At 41.7% G+C, this 14,118-nt stretch overlaps 1 protein-coding gene across 3 annotated transcripts in view; it reads left to right on the forward strand.

Moving 5' to 3' along the window:
• The window catches only part of scube3 (signal peptide, CUB domain, EGF-like 3), a 75,380-nt gene that overhangs the window by 57,680 nt on the left and 3,582 nt on the right, over window positions 1–14,118 (forward strand). For all 3 annotated transcript variants that reach the window (XM_079358599.1, XM_079358598.1, XM_079358600.1), the window contains 14 exons: window positions 840–962; window positions 5,309–5,425; window positions 9,533–9,655; window positions 9,783–9,899; window positions 9,986–10,081; window positions 10,215–10,331; window positions 10,875–11,036; window positions 11,156–11,359; window positions 11,667–11,828; window positions 11,986–12,153; window positions 12,249–12,410; window positions 12,497–12,694; window positions 12,794–12,946; window positions 13,826–13,905. In XM_079358599.1, coding sequence (XP_079214725.1) covers window positions 840–962; window positions 5,309–5,425; window positions 9,533–9,655; window positions 9,783–9,899; window positions 9,986–10,081; window positions 10,215–10,331; window positions 10,875–11,036; window positions 11,156–11,359; window positions 11,667–11,828; window positions 11,986–12,153; window positions 12,249–12,410; window positions 12,497–12,694; window positions 12,794–12,946; window positions 13,826–13,905 — 1,982 coding nt within the window. The remainder of the gene's footprint in view (window positions 1–839; window positions 963–5,308; window positions 5,426–9,532; window positions 9,656–9,782; window positions 9,900–9,985; window positions 10,082–10,214; window positions 10,332–10,874; window positions 11,037–11,155; window positions 11,360–11,666; window positions 11,829–11,985; window positions 12,154–12,248; window positions 12,411–12,496; window positions 12,695–12,793; window positions 12,947–13,825; window positions 13,906–14,118) is intronic.

Below are 14,118 nucleotides of genomic sequence, written 5' to 3' on the forward strand. Positions count from 1 at the left end.
AAATAGGAGGGCAAGCATCTTCCATGTGGAGGAAAAAAAAAACTGGACAGAAACCTTCAGTAAAATGCAATTTTTCAAAGACTGTTGCCACAGACACAACACTCAATTGAAGCTTTTTTTTATGCTCTGCGCACAAGCTCCTCATCCAGAGCGCATAGCCAGTGCTCTTCTCCCTAAAGCAACGCAAGTTGGACATGAGGGCCTTAATAAACCAAAACACAATGAATGCTAGATGGTGTTTTCAGATCCAAGACACTCTCTGAGAGGAAATGCTGACAGCGAAGCGACCCTAACAAACCCTTGATGGAGCTCTCAGTCACAACACATTCAAGATGTACTTTTCCAGGTTGAATTAGCATTCAATAGGAACACTGATGTTTTGTAAGCAGGCTTGCAGTTGGTATAGCATTGCAGCACTCAAAAACAACAAGCCGAAGATCTCTGTTGTCAAAGATGTTTTTTTGTGATTACACAGGGACTTCTAAAGAGATGTGCAAATACAAGATGTTCAGTTCAAATTTAGGCAACTGTGGCAACCATTTCGCAGGTTTTGAAGAATCCTGCAACCGTCATCAAGCACTTACATCGTGAAAAATCATCATATTCTAAGTTTCTCTAGGTTTCTCTTGTGCTGTGAAACGGCCTGCCTTTAAAAAGAAGCCCTCTAAGCAGCTTTGCTTACATGAAAAAAATATTTCTGTGTTTTCTTACCGTTTTTTCCCCCACAGCCCCCAAGTGGTCAAAAAATCCCGTATTGCTGCTTTTAATTTCTTTCTTTTTCTTTTTCTCTGATGAGTGGTTTGATGAATCAGCTGTTCTCGATGATTTTCTGTTCACAGACATCGATGAGTGCAGGCTTAACAATGGTGGATGTGATCATGTCTGCCGAAACACAGTGGGCAGCTTTGAGTGCAGCTGCAAGAAAGGCTACAAGCTGCTGACCAATGAGAGAACTTGTCAAGGTAGGTTGCAGTGTTTTCTACCTCTTGCCATCAAGGTAAAACAAGTTTGGTTGTTTTTGCATTGATGTCCAGCAATGGTAAACTTCCACCTAGTTGCAAATGTATGTGCTCCCTCCAGCTTACAGAGGAAACAACCCAGTTCTCTCTGACTTGTTTGTCTGGTATATTTGGGAGTGGTCATCGCTCAGCAGGAGTTTGGAGGTTAACCTTCAGAAGAAAATTATTATTTTTTCCATAGCAGAACACAGGTGTGAAGAATTAAAATGCAAACTTTTTAAACCTATGCGTCTTGGATGAATCAAGCCCCTAAAGCAACATCTGGTGAAGGATGAGAGGCAGACGAGAACTGTGGAGTCTGCGAGTGGAAAAACAGATGACATGCTATTATTTAATTCTCTCCTCTTTATTGATGTGGTCAATCAATATCCAGCATGGTACACATCAATGTCATGCAATGGGTTTTAGAATGGTTGCACTGAATTACACCATTCTGCAAACAGCAAACAAACATCTCATGTGGTCAAAGAAAGTATACAGTCAGTCGCTGGGCTTTGCAGCCACTTTACTTCCAATCTATTTTTGGCGGGATGCCGTTCTGTCATTATTTGGAGCCAAACAATGCAAAGTTTATTTAGCCAAAACAATACAGATAACTGAGAAAATGTGGTCTGTGCATGAAGGAATGTAAATCACAGCTTGTTTTCTGTGGCGTCATGCCTTAACCAACTCAGCCTTGTGCTGTTTGGGTGCACGGGGGAAACATTGGAACAGTGATATCCTTGTTTGGTGCTGTGTGTTTTGTCTGGAGAGAGAGGGCTGTGATAAAGCTCACCTCCTGTTCACTGAGGTTTTGCCAGGCTCGCACACACCAACACACACACACACCAACACACACACACACACACACACAGAAACACACTCCACTCTACTGAGTCACCTGTCTGCTCTTCATCCTCCCCTCTCATTCTTGCCATTTTTTTTCATCACCCATAGAACCAAAGCACTGTAAAATGCATCGTGGTAGCATCATTGTCTCACAGTGATTTAGTTGTATAGTTTCGTCTTGTGTAGTGTTAAAGCTGCTCTGTGGTTGTGTTTTGTCAGTGTGCCAAGGTACAAGAGATGTAAATAAGCTGCTAGCTGATCCCATTGCAATAACTTTTAATTGTGTGCCGTCCCAGTTCCACTTTAAACTACAACAAACACTAAGGACTAAACTTGATCCTTGTATCTGTGTATATAATCCGTGATTGAAGACACCGCTGGGGATATAACGTTACACTTCCATAAAGTTGAGAGACTCACAAGAGAAGTTAAACAAAATATCAAAATCAAAGCCGAGGCTGAAACTTAAGGAATTTAAAGTCCCTTACTTGGGGCAAGATCCAAATAAGCTAAAATTACCCAAGATGCAATTTCATGTATTTTTTCTCCATACTATAGAATGAATTAACTTTCAAGGAAGGTTGAATTTAGACTATTTTATCTGGGGGCCTATTTTATTTGTCTTCTGGGAAAAAAAGGGAAAACACAAACATTTTAAGAAAAACAAAAAAAGTCAACTCCAAGTTAAAAGGTTTTCACTAAAATCCAGTGAATAGAGATGCGGTACGATATGTTATGGCATGGTCCATACAGTCCTAAGCTACCATTCAAATGGAAGATTTCTTTTCTTGTAAGTTGTATTTACCATTGATTGTGTAGCTTTGTTCTCTATACTTTAAATGTTGGTCAGTGTTGTCTTTTAACCACATATTTTAAAATCAACACACCCCATTTATAAACAAATATTAAAAAAAATAACTCCCCAAGCTCCGAGCAGTTATTAAATGCTCATTTGTATGTGTCAAATCTGTACTCCTTTAAATGCCCCTGACATAACAGTGTGTCACAGACGTATTATTTTAGTGAATAATGCTCCCATCATGCATCTCTTTGATAAGCATAATCCCAGCACAAGTTAGGGTGAGCTGCATTAAAAAACCCAGTGTCAGAATGTTTGGTTATTAATTGTCTGTGCTCGCTGGTGTTTTGTTGTGTTCAGTAACACTTAGACAGATGTTTGCTGTCTCCTTGAGGTGTTGAGATGTGTAAACTGAACTCTGGGTTTATCTTGGTTTAAACAGTCACGGTGTTTCCCTGCTGTCAGTGGACCATGGCCCAGAATTCAGGATGGGGCATGCCTGCTGAGCCCCTGTCAGCATTCCTCCACCCACAACACCCTTCTTTTTATCTCCTCCTCACTCCTAATCCACATGAGGGCACTCAGAGGGAGATGCTCATCTGATTGTATGTTTTCTCCAGAGGGAACGTGTGAGAGAGCTTCTATTATTTCTGTCCAGTATAAACAGTAGTGAGCTTTATTTCTTAGCTTCAGTCTGCCTCATTTGCCCCCCTAATGTTTCTGACTTAGCAAGGGGTGGCTAAAGTGATACATGGAGGTCTTACACCCAGATCAGTCTGTGCAGTGATAGGTACATAATCAAAGAGAAGCAATAATTGATGGAAACGTTGTTCGTGGTTATCTGAGTTCTCAGTTTATCTTTCTATGGTCCTCTGCACGTACATCACCTGATGATGCCCACCCACTGCATACTTCACCGTAGCTGCCTGGTAAATAAGGGTTAGATGTTTTCACACTTCAACTCTGTAGCTTGGCACAGCAATAAACAAAATAATGACAAGTTGCAGATTGACTTCTGGCGTCACTTATTGCAACATTTTTTGAGGTCGAAACTCAAAGTCTCCCCGCCAAATTCCCATACGGTTTTCAGGCTGTTCTCTTAAAAGTGTTCTAAGCAAAGTTTTGGACTTAATGTGCCGAAAACAATCACTTTTGCAATGCATCATACAGCATGTGCGAAACCCACGCTGCTCTCATCTACCACTGCTGGTAAGAATCTCCAGGGGCCGACAGGGAAGACAAACAACAGGAGAACGTGTGTTTGTTCCCGTTCGGGCTTTAAATAGAACCACAGACTTTGATTCTTAAACATGATCTTATTTCATTAATGTTCAATCTGAATGTTTTCTCTTTTATCTTCATGAGGTGAAGTTGAGTGCATCAATCAGACAGTTGAACATCATTCTGTGGATCCTGTTCAAAGCGTTCGTTCTCTGTTGTAAACTGATCACTTAATAAGCCTTTAGTCGCAACACTTTTTCATCTTTTCGTGTGATCAGATTTTTGTTTTTCTGCTTCCACAACTAGCTGCCAAGTCTTAGCTTCAGTGACTGTTTTATCTGTCTGAGTTTAGCTCATGAAGGATTAAGCTCTGGGTGAATACATATTTTTAGTGCTTTACAAAAACACAGGATTTTTAAGAAGGCATAAATCAGCTTGTTTTCTTGGCTTCTTTAAGGTATTTATTCAAATGATCTCCAGCAACTGAAGGCAATTCCTGTCATCTTTTCTCTATGGCCTTACTGTTTAACCCAGCGGAGGCTTACTTACTGTACAGCAGACCGTTCTCACATTAGCCAATTAGACATCCAGCAAAGTTGTAGCATATCCTCATTTTCTCCCAGCATGCCGAGCTCAACTAGGGTTGTACTGACATTAAAAGAATCCTTGATCGTAAACCCCCCCCAATGTGCTTCATCAATCGTTATGGTCTTTGAGTGTATGACATTTAAGTGACTTAACAGGACGAATGGGAGAGCAGTAAAGCTCAAAGACAAAAAACACTGAGGCCACTGACAGCCAGGAAGGAACTGATTTAATGTGGCTTTGTAAGTTTGATGAGAGAAAAGGAGCAAAGACAATAACATCATCTTTCTGTCTATCATACATCTAAAAAAAAATGATGTAATTACTCAAACTGAATTTTAAAAGCATGAGCCATAAGACCTCAGAACATAAAACAAGGTCTAAATCATAGTTTTTTCTATAATGACCAGTTCATATGTGATATGTCGAAAAGAAGAACAGAGAAGGGGATTGGCAGGTTCTATAGGGGGAGAACAAACCTGCACTTCTGATCCCATTATCGTATGATGAGCGGATTCTTTGACTCCTGCTGAGGCCGCTTGTTATTTCAAAAATACTTTGAAAATTCCATTTCAGCGCATCGAAACGGAAAACTGCATGACTCCAGGGGTCAACTGCCACAAAAAAAGACTGGCACAGAATAATCTTTCCTTTCAAAAGAGACGATTTGACCCATTGCAATTCATGCTGAACAATGAACACAATACAGTACAAAAGATAGGAAAAGGAAAATGTTGCCATGAAGGGAAGATGAAAGAGTTCAGTTTAAAAAATGAAAAATCTTTTCCTGTTTTTTTTTTGTTTGTTTGTGTGGAACTGAGAGTTTTTCTAACAGCATGTCTTTCTATCCTTTCAGACATTGATGAGTGCTCTTTTGACCGCGCCTGTGACCACTTTTGTGTCAACTCTGCTGGCAGTTTCCAGTGTCTCTGTCATAAAGGCTACGTCCTGTACGGCCTGGCACACTGTGGAGGTAAGCCCCCCCCCCCCACACACACACACAGCCTTGTTTCTTGTGTAATTTTTCTGTCCATCACTCTGTCTCTACATCCCACACCTCTCTGCTAACCATCCATTAGTTGCTTTTAAGTTTGGCAGGAGAACTGTAACAACACTCGACACAGATTACTAATTTTGATATTAAGTCCTGCTGACAGCTCATACAAAGGTCTTAACAATATGGAGGGTATTAATGGACTGTTAAACATAGTTTTTTTTTGTTTAAACTATAGAGCTTTGTCAACTCTAGATAAGTGCAGATTGATTGGTTTCCTACCTTTTAGCCATTGATTGTTTTAAGCCAAGCGTGCAGCATTGCTCGAGGAAATGCGCATCTGTCAGCTGTCAATCACTTTCTTTAATTATGAAATATTTCTTGACAAATGTTGGGTAAGTTTCCCTTTTTATTTTTGCACAGACATATGTTGTTCTGGAAATATGTTGTCATTGGTTAGCATTAAATTACTTGAAGACATCAATGTCAGAATAACTTGTTCTAACTTTAGGCTATGTTTTTTAAACTTTTATTGTGTTGGAGCATCCTTTCAGGACTTCAGCATGCGAGCTGATTGTCATTGTGAGCATGTTAGCATACTGGTTTTAGTGTTTAGCGTTCTGCCTAGCATAACACAAGACTATAAAGATGACCTTTGTAAATTAACTGAACTTGTCAAATTGAAAAATCTTGACACTTAATCAAGAGGATTAATAATCTAGTTGTTTTCTAAATTAAAACAATAAAAAATCTTTATATTGATCATCTTTTCTCAGCTGACCTCAACATCTGGACAACAAAACCTTCCTTAAAAATGAAACCATTCAATAATGTGTGCATGCAACTGCATCCTTATTCATGAGAGAATATGATTCAATCAACCTTATTTCCCATCACAAGGCAGTTTTAAGTTTCTGTGAGTTGATTTCTAAATGGACTGAGATGAGCTGAAACAGGTTGGTGCCTGGCAGGCAGGAAATCAATCTAACAAGTGATGCTACACTTGGCAGCAATGCAAAGTGAAGTGACAATTTGTCCTGTAGTTAATGGACTAAAACATGGAAAACAGCAGTAACTTTAAGGTGGAGTATGACCATGTCCATCAGACATTAGCAGGTACCCACTGTACGGATAGCAGAAACAGCCTTTGGTATCAGGAGGAGGTATGTTGGGGGGGGGGGGGGGGGCGTCAGATCTGCCTGCCAGGCAACCAGAGGCCCGCCACTGCACATCAGGGTGTTGCGGCATCCCTTTGATGGAGTGTGTATCACCAGTAAGAATCTGCTGCTGTCTCCAGCGCCTCAGGGCCTCGCTGAAGTTCTGGGAGAGACGGAGCAGACAGCATACGTACTCAAAATACATGGCTTGGCAGTGATTTGTTCTAGATATGTTTTTTTAGTGTGTTTTTTTGTCCGTAGCTTGACTGGTCTAATGATCAGCAATGTTGCAACTGAATGCAGAATAGGAAAAGCTCCTGAGATTAGTGAGGACTAACGCTTAGGTGTGTGTGTGTGTGTGTGTGTGTGTGTGTGTGTGTGTGTGTGTGTGTGTGTAATCATGTGCCTTCACAAACATATCACAGTAAGTCACGACCTCAAGAAGGGGAAACAATTCAGGAAAACCATTTTCAAGTTATTGCACTCTTTAACTTTATGTTTCCCTCTGCTTGTCTTCATATAAAAAGTGTCAAGTGTCCTTTCCCAGCACATAACATATCCAATTTAGAGTACTGTTAGTCTGCTGTATTGAATCATATTGGATTGAGTTGTTATAGACTGTTTAAAAATTCAACCACTGGTTTGTGAACTACTCTTAAACAGACTTCTTTTCTTTTCTTTTTTTTTAGCATCTTTCTGAGGATATCTTGTTTTTTTTAGTATCGGAAGTTCCAGTATGTTCTGGCCTCGTCGTTAGGACGTCACGTCAGTATACTTTGTCATTCATCAGTAGCCGCACCACGTATAGTATACCCTGCTTTACATAAACAACAACTGAAACATAAACAACGTGTTGTATTTAGGAAGTCATGAATCAAGAGATTGAGATCATAAATACTTCAGGAATATGTTTACTGACATAACATATGAAGCGACATGTAGGTTTATTTTCTCATCTGCTCACAGTTCAAGAAGTCCAAGACACTTTGGGAAACAAGAGTCTACTACAGCTACTTCTCGTTTATAATCTCTGGGCTGTTTCCATTTCTTTTATGCCTGTGTATTACTAGAATTACACACTCTGTATTTCCTATGGCTGAGGTGCATGGAGTCCCTTCCACACACAGGCTGCAATATGAGCTGTCAGGCTCAGGCAATAAAAGCCACAGAATTGGATTTGTAAGGCTTTTACGCTCATGATGGACTGTGATCGGGCCACACTGAGCTGCTGAGAGGAGAGACGATGGTCAGGCGTAAATGACTCTCTATACCTTTTGTTGAGAGAGCCGGTGATGAATGATTTCCCCTCGCTTTTCATCACTGCTGTCGGAACTGTTAGATAACCCCTGAGATTTACGGCGCTCCCTGTTGTACTTTCACTCTCTCCAGACCATATAACCAAGGTGCTGTTATTCCCTGTGCAGTTTATCAGCCAAAATATAGCTGCCAAACAATCCAGAAAGCTTTGCTCAGTGTTTAACAATAGACTCACCCTAAACAAACCCAATTAGGTCAGTGACCTGCTGTCAAGCATTGTGCAGAGGCCTGTCGGCATTCCTCCCAAGTGAGAGTATCTCTAGCCATTCTGCTGCTCAGCTACAAAACAAGCAGCTCGTTTTTGCTTATCTGGTAAGAAAATGAAAAAAAATAGACCCACAGCAGTCTCAACTAAATACTTTCAAGTGTTTTTTTTATGTTGTGTTTTTTTTAATTCTGGTCACTTGATCCAACCAGCATCAGAAAGTCTTCTGTTACTGGCAAATATTTGTACACAGAGATCAAAGAAAGAGACAGTTTATCCCTAAAACCACACAAGAGTTTAAGTTGATATCTTAACAGTTCAAGTTAATTGGAAAAATACAGATTGTTCTCAGGGCAAATTCCTCTTAAAAACTCAAATTACATTGTTGTTTGGACTTGGAGTCGCTGATGTTGATGAATAGGCACGCAAAAGCCATTCAAATTTGAAGATTTCCACAAGCTCCCTCACCCACCCCTGAATTCCTCGCCATTACATGAAGCAATTGTTGAGTCAGTTTGTCCTTATGTGTTGTTCTGTCCTTTTTCTCGACTCCTCTCTTCTGTAATAAGAACAAGTCTCTGATGTGGAGAAAGGTCAGAAAATGTGTACTTGCTTAATTTTCTAATATTAGGGAAACGAAGTGAAAAAGCAACAGTGACTGGCAGAAGAGCATCTCCTCCGACGCCAAATCCTTTCGACTTCTTCTGTCTTTTCGAATGCCGTGCTCTGATCAGAGGATAAGCGTTGAATCGCTCACATTTCCCTGCAGCTCTGATGAAGCCGTCATCTTCATCAGCGAGTGCAGAGGCACGGAGAGCGCCTTTATTAGGGGTAAATAATTGAATGAGACAAGGATGAGCATTGCATATCAGCGGGCCAGATCATCAATCACTGCCATTGTCTCGTCTCTTTGCTTCTCCCTCCGCTTGTCCGCAGACTTCTGCATCCTCATACATATGGATCCCGGATGCTTAGAGTTTTTTCTTCTTCTTTTCATAATCAGCATGTGTTTGAGAGGTATCGTTATTTACTGCTCACCACAAGTCTTTCTCACTGAAGAGCAAAAACGTTTCTGACCATGGAATTGAATGTGGCGACATCAAACCGAGGAATCGCTTAAGTTTAGACGCCAGCACGTTAATCTTCCCCAGAATGTGACTCTGTGACAGGATGAAACGACCTCTGAGAAACTCCTCGCTCACAGCTGTGCTGTGTTTGAACAGACCTGTTTTAATACTTCATTTTATGCAACAAGAACGATCCAGACCTTTTTTTTTTTTTTTAGATGAACTTACGAAAATCCTCTTTTTCCTCTTTCTTTTTTTTTTATTGAAACTTTCAAACTAAATGAGCACGGTTAGTCCTTTCATGCTCACTAAATGTCCATGTTAACATGCTTCTCCTCAGATATTGATGAATGCAGTATAAACCGTGGAGGCTGTAAATATGGCTGCATAAACAGCCTGGGGAGCTACGAGTGTACCTGTCCACCAGGTCACAAGCTGCACTGGAACAGAAAGGACTGTATTGGTATGTAACAGCACTGCCCCCTTGTGGATCCTTCACTGACACACATTCACACACAGGTTTTTATCTTACTTCTTCAGCTTTCTTTTGCAGCACTTTGTGATCCTGTGTGTGTTTTATTCTCTCTCAGAGTTGGTGAAATGTCCTCCAGGGCTTTTGGCCCCAAAGGCGACTCTGACCTGCAGCAAAACGGGGAAAAAAGAGAGCTGCTCGCTGACCTGTGCCTCCAAGGCTCACTATCTGGCAGGTACATCACTCATGGTTAATCACAAAGCACTAAGGTTCTTTTAATTCCTTTTTTTTAACATATTCGTTATGCTTGTTTATCTCCAGAGTCTGATAACAGCTACTCTGTCAGCTGTGGTATCCCCATCCTCCGAGGGAAGTCCCCCGCCAGGCTCAACTCCAGCAGCAGTCAGAGCTGCATAGGTTCGCTGCCCACCAGATTCCCAGAATTAAACACTGAAACCACAATCCCATCTGTCAGTGACAACTGCATGGACAGTTGGACTTCTTTGTTGTGGCGGTGTGCTTGTACCAACTGTGCTGTGTTTGTCTGTAGAGACTTTGGCCCCTCCAGTGAAGCACACGGCTTCTTTCAAGATTAAAAACGCCAAATGTCACCTGCACCCGAAGCTGACGGGCAGGACGGAGGACAGAGGAAGGACACTCGGGCCAGGTCAGTCTGAACCTGGTGAATACTATTATGCCGTTTGTCACTGGAAATGAAAGGGACATGCTGAGTTAAAAAAGAGGCATCCAGTCTAAAGGTTGATTCGTCGATCAATTTGTTTTTTGTCCTACAATTTATATTTATGGGTTTAAACAGTGGTTGGACAAAACAAGCAATGGGCATATGATGATTAATCCAGTACTCAATGGGGCGCTGGTACAGTAGCCGAGGGGTTTGTGCACGTGTCCCATATATGGCCCTTGTAGGGAGGGAAAAGTCCTCTAAACCAGCAGCCTGGGTTTGAATCTGACCTGTGGCTCCATTACCACTTCCTCTCTTTCTCCCCGACTTCTGGCTCTTTGCACTGTCCTATCAACCAGAAAACAATCTTCATATGAATCAATTATGAGCACAATAAGTTTGCTGTCATTTGTCTGCTCCTGTGACTCATACCTTGCTTCCTCAGCTCTATTATTATGCACACGTTGGGATGTGTTCACACAGTGTTTTTCCCATGTATGATACAGTGTGTTGCTGTGTTGTCCACAGGAGGCGGGCAGCCGTGCAGTAACTGCCTGGTGACGTTTGTGAACCTCAAATGTGACTCCTCTAAGAAAGCTAAAGGACGACGAGCTCGAAATCCTTCAAACAAAGAGGTGACGCGTATCACTCTGGAGCTGGAGGCCGAGGTCAAACCTGGAGACACGACAGGTCAGACCTCCCATTTAAAACAATACCTCTTTCTCCACATGTTGTGTGTTTTGTCTTTTTTTAGTTCTGTTGTGGTGATTTAAAGGCGGTATGTTTTTTTTTTTCCCACCCACATTTAGGCAGTTGTAATCTCAGCTGCCTGAGACAGCGCATGGAGAAGCAGGTGAAGACGTACATCAAGGCTTTGAAGAAGTCCATCAACCAGGAGCGCTTCCTGATCCGGGTCGCTGGGTTAGAATACGAGGTGGCTCAAAAACTTCCCCAAGCTGCTCCCAACCTTGAGAACTGTGGGCCGGGCTGGGAGAGGGACAGTGGCCGATGTGGTAAGACCGGAGAGCTCGACCTCGACTTGGACCATGATGCTTTACTTTTCTGGGATGTCCACATGAACTAAATATTAAAACTAAAAGGACAATAGTAGATTCAGTTATGTCTTTGCACAGCCATGTGCTGATGTCATAATCAGCAACACGTCTAGATGTTTATTAAGTTAATTGTTTTAACTTTAAATTCATATTAGTTTGAGTTGTTCTCGATTACTTCAGACTGAACGATTTCTATCCATTAAGGTTTTTTTTTTGTAAGAAATGCTTCATCTCTGACCAATGAATGTGTTGGATATTCTCTTAGTCAGATGCGTGTCCGGGTCGTACTACCATGGCGAGCAGGAGCGATGCATTCAGTGTCCGCCGGGAACTTTCCAGGAGAAGGAGGGGCAGCTGGCCTGCGACCTCTGTCCCGGCACTGACGGCCACGGGCCTGTTGGAGCACGGAACATCTCCTTCTGTGCAGGTAGGTTAAAAAGCCAGGGAAAGCTACGTAAAAATGTATGCAGTGCACAATAGGACAGGAGGGACACTATACAGCATACAGTACCTAACAGGGAATATTCTCTGAGGCTGAAATCCTCATTAAACTCCGTCTTCATGTTTTTTAAAATGATTTCCAGGTCAGTGTCCAACAGGTTACTTCTCCAATGATGGCTTCAAACCTTGCCAGCCGTGCCCTCAGGGTACCTACCAGCCAGATTCTGGACGGACCCTGTGCTTCCCCTGTGGGGGAGGACTGGGCACAAAGAGGGAAGGTGCCAGCTCCTTCCATGATTGTGAAGTCAAAGGTCAGCTTGTTGCTCTCTTTATACTCATAAGAATGAAACGCATACTCGACAAACAACATTCCCGACTTAACGGGTGTCTTGATTTCTACCCACAGTTCAGTGTTCTCCAGGTCATTACTACAACACCACAGTGCACCGGTGTATCCGCTGCCCTGTGGGGACCTATCAGACAGAGTTCAGACAGAACTACTGCATCACCTGCCCGGGGAACACTACGACTGACTTTGATGGTGCCACAAGTGTCTCGCAGTGCAAGAGTGAGAATGAAAATGATTGTTTTGGTCTTTGAGAATTCGTGCTACAGTGAGGTTTAAATTAATACGTTCTGTTTGCGTGTGTCTAGACAGGCAATGTGGTGGTGAGATGGGCGAATTCATGGGTTACATTGAGTCACCTAACTATCCCGGTAATTACCCTGCTAATGTGGAATGCATTTGGAACATCAACCCGCCGAGCAAGCGCAAAATCCTCATCGTGGTGCCAGAGATTTTCCTGCCCTCCGAGGATGAGTGTGGAGATGTGCTGGTTATGAGGAAGAACTGTAAGTGTTTGCACTTTCAGAGGCTCAATAAAAGCCCCTCACTCGACCCTGCTCTGGTTATCTGATTAGTCACCGTTGTCCTCTCTGTGCCCCTGTAAGGGTCGGCTACATCCATCACCACCTACGAGACGTGTCAGACATACGAGCGGCCCATCGCCTTCACAGCTCGCTCCAGGCGTCTCTGGATTAACTTCAAGTCCAACGAAGCCAACAGTGCCAGGGGCTTTCAGATCCCCTATGTCACTTATGATGGTACGTAGCTCATTTATAACAGCTGGGTTTTTTTCATGAAGCATTTTGTCCATGAGATGTTTTTTTGTAAACTGACAAATTCTGCGAATGTACACTATCCCCTTAGAGTTTTAATACACATGTTTCATCACTTCACAAATGGTTAACTAACAATTCCAATAGCCTTTGTTTTCATTTGTGTAGTTATCCATGTTCCTCCTTAACTACAACAAGACAGACAGGAATGGTTTTTCATTTGTGATGCTCATAACCAAGCCAAGGCCAATACAGTTTTAAATATTGTTATATTTATGGATACATTTAGTTTTAGCTGTTTTTATAAAAGCTAATCAAAAGTTTGTAGCTGTATTTCTGAATCACTTTTCAAAAGCCAGTCAAAAGATGAATGCGTAATATGATTTGTTGCGGAGATAAATGTCTTAAATAGGAAGTCGTTTACCTGAGAAAAAAAACTAATATGGGGGCAAAGAATAAAAGAAGAAACTATAATAATAATAAAATAATGTCATTTCAGTCTAGATCTAAAAAAAGATGAAGTTGATTTAACTTTAGAAGTTCTCAGAGACCTACCAGAAGATTTCAGATCATGTAGGTTCAGAAAAATGAGATGTGACAATTTATAGAAAGTTGACATCACAGTGCCCTCTGGTGGAATAACTGTGTTATTGAATCTTTTGATCCTTCTACACTGTGCTTCTAAAAGACTTGATAATGTGCAAGTCTGTATGTCTGAGTCATTCGATGACTGACACTTCATTTAGACACTATGATAAATTGAAATTGGCCTTATGGGTTATTGGTCTGTCACAGTGTTTAGAACACTTCCTGAAGTGATCTCATTTTACTTTTTTTTTTTTTTTTTTTTTTTTAATCTCACAGAGGACTATGAACAGCTCGTGGAGGACATTGTCAGAGATGGAAGACTCTATGCCTCTGAAAACCATCAGGAAATCCTAAAGGTTAGCCATTTTGATTCTTTTTACTTCTGTTTAATGGCGGTAAATAAGATCACCTGATTTAGTTTGGCAATAAGTCAGGCGGCTGAGGTTCAGTTGGTAGAGTCTGTCGTCTTTCAACCTGAGGGTTGGGGGTTTGATCCCCAGCTCCTGCAGCCACATTGCATTGGGCACTACGCTTAACCTCAAGTTGCGACCAATGCCTCATCAGGAGTG

Source organism: Symphodus melops, assembly GCF_947650265.1.
Source record: "Symphodus melops genome assembly, chromosome: 13".
NCBI lineage: Eukaryota > Metazoa > Chordata > Actinopteri > Labriformes > Labridae > Symphodus > Symphodus melops.